This window comes from Pristiophorus japonicus, chromosome 9 (assembly GCF_044704955.1).
Source record: "Pristiophorus japonicus isolate sPriJap1 chromosome 9, sPriJap1.hap1, whole genome shotgun sequence".
NCBI lineage: Eukaryota > Metazoa > Chordata > Chondrichthyes > Pristiophoridae > Pristiophorus > Pristiophorus japonicus.
The window spans coordinates 150,923,669-150,942,663 of record NC_091985.1 but is presented as its reverse complement, the minus strand read 5'-3'; the positions used below and the strand labels follow the sequence as shown (position 1 = coordinate 150,942,663).

General features: G+C 46.0%; 1 protein-coding gene across 1 annotated transcript in view; it reads right to left on the bottom strand.

The window, feature by feature from the left end:
• The window catches only part of iyd (iodotyrosine deiodinase), a 61,479-nt gene extending 43,439 nt beyond the window's left edge, over positions 1-18,040 (bottom strand). Inside the window, exons 1-2 of the mRNA XM_070889965.1 lie at positions 17,838-18,040; positions 7,378-7,566 (exon numbers count right to left, since the gene is read on the bottom strand). Coding sequence (XP_070746066.1) covers positions 7,378-7,566; positions 17,838-18,024 — 376 coding nt within the window. The 5' untranslated portion in view covers positions 18,025-18,040. The remainder of the gene's footprint in view (positions 1-7,377; positions 7,567-17,837) is intronic.
• Between the last annotated feature and the right edge of the window lie 955 nt (positions 18,041-18,995).

Below are 18,995 nucleotides of genomic sequence, written 5' to 3'. Positions count from 1 at the left end.
TCCGGGGCACGTTGGGTTGGCCAGCGTACACCATGTTGCCCCGACTTCCTCCGATGGCCAAGCTGAAGGGGGGGGGTGCAAGATGGTTCCGCTGGCGTCCATTTTCATGGTGACCTGGATCTGGCGCTTGCTGGTCCAAATCCCGTGGAAGTCTTTCAGGTCGATGCTGTTTCCTGCCCCATCGACATACCTGGCGAGGAATGTCAGCACATCAATGACCGGGATGTGGGGGTTGTACATGTGCACTGATAGTGCGTTTCCTCTGTGACGGGTAGGTGAACAGTGGTTCCCAAGTCAGCATTGACCGCAGTGGTTCACTCGCCTCCTTCAATCCCTTCAGGAACTTCAGGCATAGGGTGACATTTCTGAAGGTTACTTCAAAGTAACCTCTCTTCGGGACGTCCTGCAAGGCAAAGACATCGGTGACTTTCAGGCCACAGGTTTCAAGTAGGATTTTCTTCACGAAGAGGTCCTGGTTGATCGTCGTCTGTCCTTCCACTTTCTTTACAGTCACTCGGATGGTGTTTTGGACGCCCTGGTTTGCCGCTCGGTTGGCCGCCATCCGGGTTACAGATTCCTCCTTTCGGCTTGTGTTTTGGCCGAAGCCTTCAATCTTTCGTGGTGCCAGTCCGGCACCTTGGCGGACCTCCTGGTCCACCCAATGGTTGGTCAACATGCAGATTTCTTCTTCTCTCCAATTGGTGCTTAGCCCGAGCCAAAAGGCCAGACCCAGTCAAACTAGAAGGACGAGTTTCTGCAATTAGTCAATTAGCATATGAATGCCCAATCAACACTTGATCGTTCCTGGGAGAACGACTTTCTTGATCAGGGGTTACTCCCCTGCCTGGTGGGATCTGGAATTTTTTTTATTTATTTCAAAATCTGGAATATATTCGATAACTGAGCATCCACAGACCTCTGGGGTAGAGAATTCCAAAGATTCACAACCCTCTGAGTGAAGGAATGTCTCATTTCAGTATAAATGGCCAACCCCTTATCCTGAGACTATGGGGAGAAAGTCAGTACCGTCCCATTTGGGACGGTAACATTTTGAAAATTTAGCGGCAGGCACTAAGGATTCTGAACGTCTTCTAAATTGGGCTTTAGTGCCCCCGGAAGGAAGGGGGTCGCTAAATCAAGTGCTAATAACTTCAGTGCGGCACTACGAGACTACCACTAGATCAATACCGAATTTCAGGTAACTTTCATTCAGCAATCATTCTTCAATCCTTCACACTGGCTCATTCCAGCTCTTAAAGGGGAAGTTGTATCAATGTGCAGCTGCTCATTGTTATCATTCCTGGAACTGAAGTCAACCTGAGAGCAAGTGAAACACCTCATGGCTATGGCTGTTCCCAATCCAAATCGAAGGGAGAGCGCTAGTCGTTTATCTGACGTTGCATTGGTGGCGGTAGTGGAGCAAAGGAGGGAAGCGCTGTTCCTGGCAAGTGGAAGGAGGCCATTCCCCCAGGTCTTCAGGGCACATGGAGGGAGATGGCAGAGGAGGTCTCGGCCAGTAATGTCGTGCAACGCAGCCTGACAGTATTGTAAAAAAATCAACGACCTCACTCGTGTAGTTAGGGTGACTACCTACCTCAAAAAGGTCCTACATACCAGCATCTGAACCTCTGTGCATACTGCGCAAAGCACCACTCACCCACCAAACATCTGCACCTACTCAAACTCACATCCTCATCTCATGCCTTGCCTACATTCGCAGCTATTCAATGATGGCAGGCATATCTCCCACACACATAGCTGGACTCTGACTCACAAACATTCCTTTCTTTTACAGGTCAAGGTGGCCCACAATAGGAGGAAGCAGCGGAGGACAGGCAGGGGTGAACCTCAGCTCCAGCAGCTCTCAGACCTGGAGGAGCGAGTGCTGCGACTCATTGGGCAGCAGGTGGTGGGCGCTGTGGTTGTCGGCAACGTCGACCCCATTGGGGGCAATAATGGTATCTTCATCCCCTCCTTTTCTCATCCCACTTCCCTCTGACAGCCGAAGGCTTTATCACTTTCCAGCTCCTGATAGCATCTGCATTCCTTGCTCCATTCCTGCCCCCCTGCCCTCACCTTAATTTGAATCTTGTGCGTTTATGCTTTCATATAATCAGCAACCAGATAACCAGCCTGTCTCTGAAACCCCCAATGAGAATGAAGAAGGAGGAGAGGAGGAGGGCCTAAGTGTCACTGTATCTCTCATCCGCAGGCACCACCTTGGAGACTGGCACTACACGATCGTTAGAGGCAAACTTAAGAGGGGTCTGCCTTGACTGCCACTGAGCGAACCGTCCTCACCCTGGTCTGAGGCGTGAGGTCTGGTTGCAGGAGACGGCAGAGCTCTGTGACCATGTCCTTGCTGAAGCGCAGCCTTCGAATCCACTTTTCCTCAGTGAAATTGATGTAGGAGAACTGCAGCTAGAATACCCTGGGACGGTAAGGTCTCCTGTGGAGAGCCCTGTTGGCTCTTCTCCCTCTGGCCACATTTTGCTGTCTTTCTCTCTGCCTGAGTTGCCTCCGACGGTGATGTCGGAGCACGAGGTCCCAGTGCCGGCACAACCCTCATGAAACAATATAAATGTTGGACTTTCAAATCTGCCCTCAATGAAAGTAATGAATCTTTAACAGCCAGAACAGTCCTTCAACTGCAAATTGGTGAAATTTGTCAGAATGCCTGTCCGCCTATGTGGAACTAAGCAGCAACCATCATTGGCCAACTAAAACGTTACCCGATGCTGGCGCCTTTAAATAGCGCTCGTCGAACCGACATCTGACTGAAACCCAGCTGCTGAGGCTGTCGTGGTCAGTGCCAGGTGCACAACCAGGGGGCGAGGGCCAATTTTTGTTCTGGGGCACTACCGGGGTGCTGTGCACGGTGATGAAGGGCGCGCAATGTCTTACTGCTGCCGCAAAACTCCCGGCGATTTTAGCGGGAGGCGCCGGTCTTGCCTCACCCGGTAGCAAACTCATTTGCACCCTATTAACGCCCCCCAGAGGCGATAACAAGAGGTGCAAAGTAGCCCAATTTCTCCCCCTATGTCCCCGAGTTCTAGACTCTCCAGCCAGAGGAAACAGGCTCTCAGCATCTATCCCGTCAAGTCCTCTCAGAATCTTATATCTTTCAATGAGATCACCTCTCGTTCTTCAAAACTGCAGAGAGTATAGGCCCATTCTACTCAAACTCTCCTGATAGACTCCTGGGATGAGAGCGTTGTCCTATCTAGTCAACCTTCATTACACCACCTCTAACGTAAGTATGGTACAGAGACCGATACTTTGCACAATACGCCAAGTGTGGTCTCACCAAAGCCCTGTACAATTGCAGCAAGACTTTCTTACTCTTGTACTCCAACCCCCTTGCAAAAAAGGCTAACGTAACATGTTCCTGCCAAATTGCTTGCTGTATCTGCATGTTAACTTTTTGTGTTTCGTGTACAAGGACACTCAAATCTCTCTGAACACCAACATTTTGTAGTTTCTCACCATTTAAAAAATATTGTTTTTCTAGACTTCCTACTCAAGGGAATAACTTCATATTTCTCCACATTATACTCTATCTGCCAACTTATTGCCCACTCACCTAACCTGTCTACATCCCTTTGCAGGCTGTGTCCTCCTCACAGCTTACTTTCCCACCTAGCTTTGTATCATCAGCAAACTTGGATACATTACACATGGTCCCTTCATCCAAGTCATTAATATAGATTGTAAATAGTTGAGGCCCAAGCACAGATCATTGCAGCACCCCACTAGTAACTGCCTGCCAACCTGAAAATTACCCATTTATTACTACTCTCTGTTTTCAGTCCTTTAACCAGTCCTCTATGCATGCAACTATCTTACCCCCAATCCCATAAGCCCTTATCTTGCGCAACAACCTTACATGTGGCACCTTATCGAATGCCTTTGGAAAATCCAAATATACTACATCCACTGGTTCCCCTTTATCCATCCTGCTAGTTCGATCCTCAAAAAAGTATAATAGATTTGTTAAACACCATTTCCCTTTCATAAAACCATGTGGACTCTGCCTAACCATATGGTTTTCTAAGTGCCCTGTTGCCACATCCTTAACAATGGATTCCTGCATTATCCCGATGACTGATGTCAGGCTAACTGGCCTGTAATTCACTGTTTTTACTCTCTCTCCTTTCTTGAATAGTGGTGTTACATTTGCTACCTTCCAATCTACCGGGATTGTTCCAGAATCTAGGAAATTTTTGAAGATCTCAACCAGTGCATCCACTATCTCTGCAGCCACCTCTTTTAGAACCCTAGGGTGTCGGCATCTGGCGCAGGGGATTTGTTGCTTTTAGTACCAGTACTTTTTTGCTACTAATATTAATTACTAAAGTTCCTCACTCTCATTAGACCCTTAACTCCCCAGTATTTCTGGTATGTTTTTTGTGTCTTCCACTGTGAAGACAATACAAAATATTTGTTTAACGTTTCTGCCATCCATATTTCCTATTATAATTTCTTCTGTCTCACTCTCTAAGTAACCCATGTTTATTTGTGCTACTATCTTCCTTTTTACATACTTGTAGACGCTCTTACATTCTGTTTTTATATATTTTGCTTGGTTACTCTAATATTCTACTATCTCCCTTTTTATAAATGTTTTGGTCATTCTTTGCTGGTTTCTAAAACTTTCCCAATCCTCACATTTACGATTCTTCTTGACAACATTGTAAGCCTCTTCTTTTAATCTGATACTATCCTTAACTTTTTTAGTTAATCATGATGGATCACTTTTCCTCTTGAGTTTTTATTTTTTAATGGCATGTATATTCATTGAGAATTAAGAAATATTTTAAAATGTTTGCCATTGCTTATTTACCATCATACCTTTTGATCTAACTTCCCAATCCTCCTTAGCCAACTCACCTCTCATACCTATGTAATTTGCTTTTTTAAAGTTTAATACTCTCGTTTCAGACTTATGTACATCACCCTTGAACTCAACGTGAAATTCTATCATATTATGATCACTCTTCCCCAGAAAATCCCTTACTATAAGATTACTAATTAACCCTGTCTCATTACACAAACAAGCACAAAATAGCCTCTTCCCCTGGTTGGTTCTATGAAGTATTGTTAGAGGAAACTGTCTTGAATGCATTCCATGAACCCGTCCTCCAAATTGCTTTTGCCAATTTGATTTGTCTCGTGTATATGAAGATTAAAGTTCTCCATGATTATTGCATTACTCTTGTTACAAGCTCCTCTTATTTCTTGATGAATGCACTGTCCAACAGTATAGCTACGGTTAGGGAAGGAGTGAGAGGGAGAGAAAGGTAGTAAGGAAAGAGGAAGTGGCAGGAAGGAAGGAATCACGAGAGGAAAGCAAGAGAGCGGGGAAAGAAAGAGAGAGGTATGAAGGAAGAAGGAAGGAGTAAGGAATGAGAGAGAAGGAAGGAGGAGAAAGGAAGATGAGAGGTCGGAAGGGAGCGAGGAAGAAAAGAAGGAAGGAGAGAGAGAGGTAGTAAGGAAGGAGAAAGGGATGGGGAGGAAGGAAAGAGAGGTAGGATAAAGGATCAGACGATCTGAGAAGGGAAAAGGAAGGCGCGAGAAGGGAAAAGGAAGGCGCGAGGAGGGAAAAGGAAGGCGAGAGAAGGTGGGAAGGAAAGAGGAAGGAGGCAGAGAGAGGAAGGAGGCAGAGAGGAAGGAAGGGGAGAGAAGAAAGGACAGAGAAAGGATTCAGAGAGAGAGGTAGAAACGAAGGAAGGTAGGACGGAGAGCTTTAGGAGAGGGTAGATGTAGAAAGGAAGGAAGTAGAGAGTGAGGAAGCAGGTGAGCGAGGAAGGAAGGAAAAAAGGAGGCGAGGGAATTTGGAAGGAGGGAAGGAGGAAGGAAGATTGGAGGGAAGAGGTAGGAAGGAAGTAGAGAGATGAAGAAGAGAGGATGGATGGAGAGAGAAAGAAACATAATAACATAGAAAATAGGAGCAGTAGTAAGCCATTCGGCCCTTCGAGCCTGCACCGCCATTCAATATGATCATGGCTGATCTCAACACCATATTCCCGCTTTCTCCCATACCCCTTGATGCCTCTTGTGTCTAGAAAGCTATCTATCTCCTTCTTAAATATATTCAGTGACTTGGCCTCCACAGTCTTCTGTGGTAGAGAATTCCACAAGTTCACCACACTCAGTGAAAAAAATTCTCCTCATCTCAGTCCTAAATTTCCTACCCGTATCCTGAGACTATGGCACCTTGTTCTAGACTTCCCAGCCAGGGGAAACATCCTCCCCACATCCAGTATGTCCAACCCCGTCAGAATTTTATACGTTTCAATGAGATCCCCTCTCATTCTTCTAAACTCTAGTGAATACAGGCCTAGTCGACCCAATCTCTCCTCATAACACAGTCCTGCCATCCCAGGAATCAGTCTGGTGAACCTTCGCTGCACTCCCTCTATGGCAAGTATATCCTTTCTCAGATAAGGAGACCAAAACTGCACACAATATTCCAGGTGTGGTCTCACCAAGGCCCTGCCTAACTGTCGTAAGACAGCTTTGCTCCTGTACTCAAATCTTCTTGCAATGAAGGCCAACATACCATTTGCCTTCCTAACTGTTTGCTTTCAATGACGGGTGGCCTTGTACACCAGTCTCTTTGCACATCGACATTTCCCAAGCTATCACCATTTAAATAATACTTTGTCTTTATGTTTTTCCTACCAAAGTGGATAACTTCACAATTATCCACATTATACTGCATCTGTCATGTGTTTGCCCACTCACTCAACCTATCTAAATCGCCTTGCGGCATCTTTGCATCCTCCTCACAACTCACGATCCCACCTAGTTTTGTGTCATCAGCAATATTACATTTGGTTCCCTCATTGAAATCATTTATATATATTGTGAATAGCTGAGGCCGAAGCACTGACCTCTGTGGTAGAAGACAGAGAAAAGGAGAGAAGTAGGAAGGACGGATGAAGGAATTACAAAGAGAGAGACATATGAAGGAAGAAGAACGTGGTAGTAAGAAAGGAGAAAGAGGTAGAAAATGAGGAGAGGTGTAGATAGCAGGGAGGAAGAAGGGATGTAGAAAGTAGGGCAGGAGGAATTAGGGAGGAAGGAGGAGGGAGGAGAGATAGAAAGGAATGAAGGAAGGACAAAGAGGAAGGATGGGGCAAGAGGGAGGAAGGATGGGGGGGGAGAGGGAGAGAGGGGAAGGGGGAAAAAAAGAGGAAAGGAGAGAGAGAAAGGAAGGAGGAAGGAAGCAAAGAACCTGATTACATCTTCGGGATGTCCAACAGTACCAGGTCACCAATGAATTCCTATTAAATGGAAACTTTCTGTTCCAGAATTCAGCTGAATTTCCCATTTGTTTTGTTGGAGCTGAGACTGAAGTAGTCTGGTTGCTACCTGCTGTCCTGATGATGCTGTCAATCACCTCCCTCGGTACCATTTCTTCACTGAAGAAGCGGACACTCCTCCTCTCATTCATGAGCTGGTAAAACCCATTAGCTCTGCAGATCATTTCATCCTCTGAATAACGCTTCGGTGAATACAGGATATGCTGCACTTCAACATCTTTTTCAAGACACTCCGAAGCTAGAAATGGAAGGATCATAGTGAAAGTTGGGAGATTAAACAGAACCGTGTAGAATTAATCATTTAGTATGGGACCAACACGCTAACAAAAAATCATCTGAATTAAAAACTGCCCGTGCACGAAACAGCCACAAGATTTTGGCCCAGAGGGTACTTGATTCAGGGTCATTGGCCACTCCAGTAAGCAGACCTCACATACCCCATGATCTGGAGCGTGGCAGATTGACGTCAATGGAAATAAAAATCAGGAGATATAAAATGGGCTATCACCCATTTTACACTATCACACAAAGTCAAGATCTACCCCAAACCCATTACGCTAACTGGCCTCTAATTACCTGGATTAGCTCTGTCTCCCTTTTTCTAAATTAGTTTTACATTGCCACACTCAATAGAGCCCTGAAATATAATTGCTGGGGCCTCGGCAATTTACTTCCTTGATCATACAGCGAGGGAGAAACTTGAGTCACGCCTTAAACGGATAGTTTCAGTGGAGCGATTCACCGGCCCATGCCAGCCCGAGGCCCGAGCCAAATTTAGCATCAGGTCGCATTTGAATTGGAATGTCTGCGCTCCTCTAATTCAGCCCTCTTGAACATCCCTGATTATAATCGCACTGGTGACCGTGCCTTCTGTTGCCTAGGCCCAAAGTTCTGGAACTCCCTGCCTAAACCACAGCGCCTCTCTATTCTTCTTTAAGACGCTCCTTAAAACATACCTCTTTGACCAAGCTTTTGGTCACTTGCGCTAATTTCTACTTATGCAGCTCGGTGTCAAATTGTTTTTTAAGCTCATAATACTCCTGTGAAGCGCCTTGGGACATTTCACTATGTTAAAGGCGCTAAAGTTGTTGTTGATGATGCTGATGGAAGCAGCCAGTTATGGGCACAAAATGCAGTTTGCCAGTCAAGGCCTTCTGAATCTTGGTCCTGTAGTTCCTGAGGGCAGGCGGAGCCAAGGGGGAGGGTGGGGGGTGGTGAGCCTGGCCAGCAGCCATCTTCAGTATTTTTGTGGAGCCAGGAAGTGCAAGCTTCACCTGTTTATATCCAGATTTTACAACAGAGTCTTACAATCAGCGTAGTATGCATTGTCAAGCAGCCTTATGTCTGTTTCAGGCTGGCAGGCTGCTGGGCCATTTAGAAGCCCATCTGAATTTGGTATCAGGCAGGCCTTGTGTGTCAGTGGAGCAGTCCAGGAATCCCCCTCCCAATTGTAAACTTCTAACCACCTGTTTTTCAGGTGCAAAACAGGCAGCCGTAAGTGGAACTTCTCCCCTAGTGACTACCGATGAAACCAGCTCAATCCCAGTGACTACTGTAATCAGCTCAGTACGTGAGTGACTACCAATGTGACCAGCTCAACTACTGGTTACTTCTCATCTCCACATGCTCTCCAGAAGTCAGTGGAGTAAGTGCTATCCATGCCTGGGAACAACAGTCCAGTGGATCGAGTGCTCTGTACACTGAAGAATCCATGGATGGATGAAGAGAAGTGTAAAGTTCCCCTGCGGAGACCACAAAAGTGGCGTGGCCTAAAGTTCAGCAACAAGGCGTCTGGGATAAACCTCCACATACAGGCTGCTGTATTTAAATTACCACAGAAGTCTGTTGCGCTACCTTGCAGAAAGAGCTAGTAAAGTCTGACATAAACTACTTGGCAACAGTTGAGTACTTTTATTTGGAACAAAACAGAATCAGATGCAGCACACCAAACAGCAATCTAATATTAAGAAACAAAGACAAAATGCGCCTGGGTTGTGTTCAGGGTAGAGTAGTAGTCTGGCATCTGCGTAGTTAGTACAGACTGTGGTGCCTTTGTTCCACTATGTCCCTAACCCAAGTGCAAGTAGTGGACTCATTTTTATAATAGAAAATGATGCCTGGTGATCGACAAGCATTAACCCATACAAGTTGCTTCCCCACAACTTCTATCTAGAGGGGGCCAATTTAAGGCTACCAACAGTAGGAACTAGGACAGGTGATGTTCATATGCCCAAAGGTTACTTCAGTCCAAGTTGAGAGTCTTTGTTAGCCTTTTTTTTGACAAACCCCCACCCCCATTCTTTCCAACAACTGCTAGTCATGTATCCATGTCTGTTCACAGACTATGGCCCCAAGTTTCGTCCCGCGGCGAAGACGGCGCACCTCCAAGCTGGGCGCCTGTTTTTCGCGCCGAAAACTGCGCCTAAAAAAGTCTGATATTCTCGAGCTCCTTGTCTGCTTGGTGCGGCGCGCTCTTCGCAGCAGGGGGCGGAGCCTAACACTCGCGCTGATTTTCTAAGTAGCAGGGGGCGGGTACAATTTAAATTAGCCTTCGTGGTGCCGGCAACCCTGCGCGTGCGCATTGGAGCGTGCGCGCAAGCGCAGTCTCACACAAACATTGGCACTCGGACATTTTTAAAAATACTGCAGAAAAAGTGAAGATTTGTTTCTTGGACCCCTGCAAAGGCTTGTAATTTAATTTTTTTTGATATTTGTGTGTGTGAGGGAGTGCTTTTAGCAGCACTGTTGAATAAATCACCTGCTGAAATCAGTGGGTTCAGCTTTTCACTGCTAAACTTGCAGAACAGGTGCTGCATTGGTGCATGCAAATTAAGGACTGTGTGTTTTGAGAAATAAGAGTGCCAATTCAACTTTACAATGGGTCAACGTCCACCAAGAACAAAGAATTTCTTGCATGAGGAAGTGGAGATATTAGTCAACGTAATTGAGCAGAGATGGCAGGAGCTGGATACCAGCAACAGAGGTCGCATAAAAGTGCCATCAAAAGAAATGAAGAAACGCTGGAACCAAGTTGCAGAAGATTACTGCGCAGTGGTGCATACCATGAGATCTGGAAGCCAGTGTAAAAAGAAATGGCACGACCTTGGTCAAGTAGTTAGTGTAAGTAATATTTCCCATTTTTAATTTAATCGTAATTGTAACCTGGCTATCTGTATGTCCCACCTTGCAGACTGACACACTCTGTAAAAAGTTATATTTTACTCTTTGCAGAAGAAATTGGCCCACAACAAAAGGGAGGCAACTCGGACAGAAGGAGGCGTGCCCAATCTGCATCCACTGACACCCTTGGAACAAAGGGTAGCTGCTATGATGAATCGTACATGGAGAAAAGCAATCGATACAGCACAAGCTGGGCCCGCACACGAGGAAGAGGGCAAGTCCTGAAAATGCATCATGGCCCTTTAAATCAACCTGCTGCCTGGCCTGCTATGTGTGAGAGTACTCATGCCACCCACCCGGCCCCCTCCCTTGCTGTTAAGCATTTGACTGTTCTGATGTATTTTGCAGAACATGATGATGATGATGCTGCTGCCAACCCTGAGGATACAGAACAAGAACCAGTACAACCAGCTGCGGACGATCCAGACTGGATGATGGCAGCGATGACTGAAATGTCTGCAGGGGAGAGTTTCCAATTTAATGTTTATGAGCCCCCATCAAGGGGCATCAGAGTTTCAACCCCTAGCATAGGTCTTGGTTCCACCTTCCATGGTTATGCTTCCGATGTTGCGGGTCCCAGTGGTGCTGCCGGTATAATGCAGCATTCTACAGTCAGTGCACTACCGTCCGAGCCTGCGCCTCCCTCTCGCATAGGTTCTGGTTCCACCTACTATGGTTTTGATTCCGACGCTTCGGGTCCCAGTGTTGCTGCTGATATCATGGAGCAGTTTACACCCATTCGTCCAACATCCCAGCCCACGGCTCGCACTCGAGTGCTGTCGTCTGCAACACAGAGCATCCCACCATTCCAGCCCGAGCCTCTCCCTCCAGTTCAGCCATCTGGAACACAGAGTGTCCCACAGTCCCAGCCTGCACCTCCCTGTGTATTGGTGCTGCTTGCAACACCGAGCATCCCACCGTCCGTGCCCGCGCCTCCCAGTGTAGTGGTGCCACAAGGCAGACCCAGGCAGAGGAGAAGGAGATTGGAGACACGCTCTCCTGAGATGCAGCGTGCAACAGATGCGGATCAGGTTGTGGCATTGGGTATGGAGACCAATGAGCTTACCCGATCACTCATCGGTGGCGTCAGTGCAGTAGGTGAAGAGTTGACGGTCCTGACGGGAGAAATAGCAGTAATGACACGGGAACTTAGGGAGGGAACGTCCAAGGGAGTGCAATCGACGGCACAGGCCGTCAGGGAGGGCATGCAAGTGTCAGCACAGGCCGTCAGGATGGGCCTGGTTGAGGTAGCTGCTGAAATAAGGGCACACAGCCCAGCCAATCAAATGACACCCCCATGAGGAAGTGAACATTCACTGAGATATGGATGAGACATGGTTGCAGCCTTTCTTTGCTGCTTTTGTTTTTGTTCTTGATGTAGCTGTAGTAGCGTTTTTCAAATTGAAATTGTTTTGTAAGTTTTGTAACTTTACAACTTATAAGGGATCTTATGGTTTTTAAGTGATCTTATAGTGTAAATGCTCTCACATTTTTTTGTATCTTATTTAATTTTGCACCTAAAAAGTGATCCTGAAGTTTAAGTGTTCTTCAGAGTGTAAGATTTTTCACAATGAAACTGTTTTGTAAGTTTTGTAACTTTACAACATATAAGTGATCTCAGGTTTTTCAAGTGATCTTAGTGTAAATGCTCTCACATTCTGTAAATTATTAAATTTTGCATCTAAAAAGTGATCTTGAAGTGTAAGTGATCTTAGAATGTAAAATTTTTCACATAGAAAGTGTTTTGTAACTTTTGTAACTTTACAAGTTTATAAGTGATCTTAAAGTTTTTAAGTGATCTTCAAGAGTCATATTAAAAAGTATAGTTTGATACAACAAATATTTTATTAGAGTGACGTTAACTTTTCAATAAAATATTTTTTCATTAAAACTGTTTCATGTTCCATTAACACAACACAACGTAGGAACAACTGCAAAGAATAAACATGTCCATATGCAAAAGTGGTCGCAGAGCCCTCAGGCATCAGTAGTTGAAGCGTTTACGGATGAGCTGCTGGCGCAAGTCTCGAGCAATCGTTAAAGGGGCACGATGGACGGCCCTCCTCCGACCTCGTGCTTCGGCATCAGGCACTTGCATGCTTTCCTGATTGTCGTTATCATCCACATCCTGGTCTTCCATAATACTATCATCATGCACTGGACCCTCACGTCGGTCTTCGGGTTCCACTACCAGCTCCTGCTGCCTCATGATGGCTAAGTTATGAAGCATGCAGCACACAACAGTGAAGTGACCGACAATCTGAGGAGAGTATAGCAACTGTCCTCCGGAATGGTCCAGGCATCGGAATCGCTGTTTCAAAATGCCAATGGTCCTCTCAATGATGCTGCGCGTCGCAATGTGCGCCATGTTGTATTGACGGTCAGCTTCTGTCCGTGTCACGCGTATGGGCATCATGAGCCAGGTGGTCAGGCCGTACCCTTTGTCTCCCAGTAGCCAGCTCTGCCCTTCTAGCTGCTGCTCAAACATGTCAGATATAACGCTGTCGCGTAGGATGAACGCATCGTGGGTGCTGCCAGGGTATCTCGCATCGACTGACATGATGCGCTGCTTGTCGTCACACACGAGCTGCACATTGATAGAGTGGAAACCTTTCCTATTTCGGTACTGCTCAGATTCCTCCACAGGTGCTCGCAAGGCTATGTGGGTACAATCAATGCAGCCCTGTACCTTTGGGAAGCCGGCAATCCTGAAGAAGCCCACAACCCTCTCATGGATCGCTTGTGCGGTCATTGGGAAATTGATGAAGTCATTCCTTCGCGCATAAAGTGCAGCCGTGACCTGGTAAACGCAGGCATGTATTGCACGTTGAGAGATGGCACACACATCTCCAGTTGTAGCCTGAAATGATCCCGAGGCATAGAAAGAAAGTGCAGCTGTTACCTTCACTTCAACAGACAAGGCAGTTGTCCTTCTGCTTCTGGGCTGCAAATCTGCTCTCACCATATCACAGATCTCAGTGACAACTTCTCTGCGAAAACGCAGCCTTTTAACACAATCAGCCTCGCTCATGTCAAGGTACGAGCGCCTGGTTCGATATTGTCGACGTGGGTAAGGTCTCCTGCCCATCAACCTACGGGCTATGACGTTCCTGGTGCGGTGAGCTCTAATCAATTCTCTCCTATGCAGTGAATTGATGGCAAACCATTGCATAATACGTGGTGTTGACAATGCAGCACCCATTCTGCAAATTTAAATATAAAACTGTCGATGTGGCTGCCTCTCCCTGTCCAAATGGCCTCAGTCCCCCTCACAGCTCGAAGGCTGCTATTGTATCTTCGGCTGCCGTCGAGCCACTGACGCCGCCCCTAAAGCGTGGCCGAATGGCCTCAAGCACCATAAAGAGCTGCATGTGTCAGGTGTGGATTCTTCGGCTGCCGGCCAGCCACTGACGCCGCTGATATCTCATGGCCGAATGGCCTCACGTCGGTCCGCTTGCTGATTCTTCGGCTGCCGGCCAGCCACTGACGCCGCTGATATCCTATGGCCAAATGGCCTCACGTCGGTCCGCTGCTGATTCTTCGGCTGCCGGCTAGCCACTGACGCCGCTGATATCTCATGGCCGAATGGCCTCGGGTCCATCCGGTGCTGCTTCTTCGTGGCCAGCCACGAAGAGAATGAAGGCCTGCCTCAAGCACTGCAGCTCAGCTCGAAGCTTGCTGCCGCTGCCGTCGAGACACTGACGCCACACCCCTGCCTGTCTCCAGCATGAAAGGCCTGCCTGAAGCACAGTAGCTCGAAGGCTGATGCTATTTCACACAGGTAGGAACATGGTTTATTTAATCTTTTCTTTGCTTATAAATTTTTATTCAGGTTGGATTTATTTGTATAATATTTGTATAAGTATAACTAAGGATTGATTGTAGAATTTAATGACTTCCCTTCCCTCCCCCCCCCCCCCTCGTTCCCTATGCCTAATTTGTAACCTACGCCTGATTTTCTAAAGTGTAGACAAGGTTTTTTCGAGCGTACAAAAATCTTCACTTACTCCATTCTAAGTTAGTTTGGAGTAAGTTTTCACTCACGAAACTTTGAAATCAGGTGTAAGTGGCCGGACACGCCCCCTTTTGAAAAAAAAAATTCTGTTCCAAAGTGAAACTGTTCTAACTGACTAGAACTGGAGCAAACTAAATGACGAGAATTCCGATTTCTAAGATACTCCGTTCTACACCAGTTGCTCCTAAAAATCAGGAGCAAATCATGTGGAAACTTGGGGCCTATGTTTCTGTTAAAGCAATGGCCTAGAAATTGAGGCCAGAAGTGTACTTCCGGAGTACGCCTCTGACCCACAAAAAAATTCCGAACTTACCTCCAGGCACCCAGGCTGCGAAGAGTTGCTGTCTTGAGCTTCCAGCCGGACGGCAGTGTAAAGGCCTACGGATCCCAGGGATACATTGGTTCGGAAGTGTCCCCGGGATCACGTGAGCCAGGCCCTCCAATAAGAAAGGAGAATTCCATTGCAATCATTTACGAAGGGAATCCCCTAATGCTATACAATGAAATCCTCAAATAATAATACAATGTACAAAATTCGAATGATTATAAATGTATTGAGTTGCAATTTTATTCATAACTCCATTGCACCAACCTCAATAAAAATGTCATGTTTTGATAATTTGAAACATCTTAATCCAGGCCAATATTTGCATAAACTCATTTAAAGTGTATGTGCATAATTTTTGATTTTTAAATGTTTAATTTAAGGCTTACATATACCCTTATACTGATGAAAACAGGCCCAACTCTGTGCCAACAATACTGATTTTCCATGCAGTTCAGATGATCTATCAAGGCTTACCTTGACAGATCGCAAGTTCCGGATTTCATGCATATCAGGGAGACTGCAATTTTAGGACCATTGTCTTCACCAAGGACATGCTTTGCATCTGGGTACTTATCTCTTTCGAAGCAGTTAGTCTTTTTCGTCTGTTATTTTCTCAAGCATCAGAAACGTCTTTTTTTAAAACATATTATGCTAACAAGCCAAAAGCATAATTCAAACTACCTTATTGATCATTGATTATATGATTCTAGGTTTAATCGTATGTTGCTAACTACACAATTTTTTGGTTAACATATTGAATAATTAAATTGATTAATATAAAGTAGACATTTCAAAATGTTTTTTCCTGGGTTGAGGGCTTCATTTGAAATGGCTGCCAATGAACCTCAGACCCCTTTCAGTAGTAATGAGAGAGAGCTGCCCTTATCAAACCTGAACTGTGTGTTAAAGTCAACTTCAAGAAGTCATGCAGTGAGCTCCATGAACCTTGGCAGAAAGGATCACTTGAAAGCAGCGAAGAGCAGCAAACAAATACCTTTAAAACTTGAACTTCTTCACGCAGAGTGGTGGAATGTGGAACTCGCTACCACATGTAGTGGTTGAGACGATTAGCATAGATGCATTTAAGGGGAAGCTAAATAAGTACATGAGGGAGAAAGGAATAGAGGGTATGGGGATAGGGTTAGATGAAGAGTGGGAGGAGGCTTGTGTGCAGCATAAACACCGGCATAGACTAGTTGGGCCAAATGGCCTGTTTCTGTGCTGTAAAATTCTATGTAATTCTATGTAAAAGGAGTACTCCAACCACTACACACACTGTCCTTTAGAAGGCTAGAATAAAAACCCTATTATTTAACATTAGTTTTATTAAATTGCACATTTAGCTTTACTAACTATAAAAAGGATATAGAGGCATGAGATTTATAAGGGTGATACCAGAATTGAGAGGTTGTACCTATCAGGAAAGTCTGGGGCTCTTTTCTCTGGATAAGAGAAGGCTGAAAGGGTTTGATAGGGTGGATGTCGAGAAGGTGTTTCTACAAGTGGGGAGACCAAGATTAGGGGTCATAAGTATAAGACATTCACCAATAAATCCAATATGGAATTCAGGAGAAGCTTCTTTATCCAGAGAGTGGTTAGAATGTGAAACTCAAGGAGTAGTTCTGGAGCATAACACTGGCATAGGCAAGTTGGGCCAAATGGCCCGTTTGTGCTATACATTTTGGGCTAGAAATTGAGTGCATTTGCGCCTCCCATTAGCTCCCCCTCACGGGGCACAAATGCCTTTGCGACAGGGCATGGCGCCATCATCGACTCCCACTATATTGGGAGTTTAACGGCGGTGCTACTATGTTGCGCCCGGAGCTCATGATGCCATCACCGTGTGCATTGCCCTATTAGCGCCCCAACCTGAAATTCACTTTCGCCCCCTGCAGCAGTAAAATAAAACGCACCTTTGTTGATGACGTTTTCTTCATGGGATCCTGCCAGTGATCATTCAGCCTGGCACTCTGCTTGAGTGCCGGGCTGATCATGAGGGATCACTGCAGCCTTGGTGGTCCAGGTAGATCCATTTTAAATTGCAGAGCCTGCGGCGATGGCCCTTCCCATTAAGAGAGGGAAGGGCCCTTTGTACGCGGTAGCGCTGCATGGCTCAGTATGCAGCATTGCTGAGGTTTCCGGCCCGCCCGCGTCCTTTAGCACTCCAAGGAGCGCCAAAGCCAATTATTTGAGAGCGCGGAAACATTAGCGCCTGGTGCTAAGTTTCCCGGCTTTCAAAAGTCACCGCCCCCAGATGGGGTGATAATGAATTTCTCTCCCTTTATGTATTTCGATGTGCATTTCACAAGCCCATTTCTGACTTTGGTATCAGTTGTTATGGGCACACATTGACAGCAGAATCACTGAATCTATCTCATTTTTTATGAGGTGGATCTAGATTGATCATTTACAGAGTTAACAACTAACAAGTACATTGTCAACATGCTGACTCTGTAAACACGGGAAACATGTGTATGCCCAACACAGACTTTTCTTGTGTAGGACAGAGTCTATTTTAATTTCATGACATTGCTGTTTATCACTTGAAAATGGCAGCGATTTTAGATACCAAACTCACCTGAATCAGTAAGTTGTGGGTTCAAATCCCACTTCAGAGACTTGAGCACATAATCTAGGCTGACATTCACAGTGCAGTGCTGAGGGTATGCTGCAATTAGGACGTTAAGGGGTGATGTCAGGAAGCACTTCTTCACAAAGGGCAAGTGAAATCCAAAAAGCTGGGTCAATTGAAAATTTCAAAATGGAAGCTGACAAGATTTTTGTTAGGCAAGGATATTAAGGGTTACGGAACCAAGGCAGTTAGATCGAGTTAAGACACAGATCAGCCATGATCTAACTGCAGGACCAGGTTTGAGAGGCTGATTGTGTTCGTATGTTCCTGTGTTTTCCGCCCCATCCAAGACCAATTTCACCCAACACCCTCATGATAAAATTAATGTCCAATGCTATTTTTTTTAAACCTTACTGTTCTCTTCCACGCTGAGCTCTGTCTCATCACGCAGGTCATCATCCACCCAAGGTCTTGAACTGACTCTCTCTTCAGTTTTAACCTTTCTCTCTCCCGTCGCTTTTCTCTTATCCCTCCACAGGGCGGCCAAGCAAATGCAAATCACTGCAACGATGACAGGGGTCAGGGAAGAGAAGAGAGCCATGGTGAACAGCTCGCTGTCTGCAGCTGCACTCACTGGACTCAGCCAACTGACTGAAAGGCTGGCCAGCTTTGTTGCAACATGCCGCTTAGAGTGGGCTGAGTCATTGGCACTGAAGCACATTTGTTTCCAACCAATCAAAATAAAATTGTCAGGTTATGCACCTTACTGCCTGCATGACTCATCCTAAAGGGGCGGTGTTTATCAAAAGTTCTTGGCAAACCTTTATATTGCGATAATGTTTATGCATTTTTTAAGTCACAAGATCACAAAACAGGCTGCGTTCAAGAGGCCCTCAAGCTCATTGCTCTGGTTTTTCTAGAATTCCTCCTCTACTTATAGGGGCCGAAATTCAGCTCCCAAAAAGGCCTCTTACCGCCAGAAAGTGGCGGCCGCCGACATAGAAACATAGAAAATAGGTGTAGGAGTAGGCCATTCGGCCCTTCGAGCCTGCACCACCATTCAATAAGGTCATGGCTGATCATTCCCTCAGTACCCCTTTCCTGCTTTATCTCCATACCCCTTGATCCCTTTAGCCGTAAGGGCCATATCTAACTCCCTCTTGAATATATCCAATGAACTGGCATCAGTAACTCTCTGCGTTAGAGAATTCCGCAGGTTAACAACCATCTGAGTGAAGAAGTTTCTCCACAACTCAGTCCTAAATGGCTTACTCCTTATCCTTAGACTATGTCCCCTGGTTCTGGACTTCCCCAACATCGGGAACATTCTTCCTGCATCTAACCTGTCCAGTCCCATCAGAATTTTATATGTTTCTATGAGATCCCCTCTCATCCTTCTAAACTCCAGTGAATACAGGCCCAGTCGATCCAGTCTCTCCTCATATGTCAGTCCTGCCATCCCGGGGATCAGTCTAGTGACCTTCGCTGCACTCCCTCAATAGCAAGCATGTCCTTCCTCAGATTAGGAGACCAAAACTGAATACAATATTCCAGGTGAGGCCTCACCAAGGC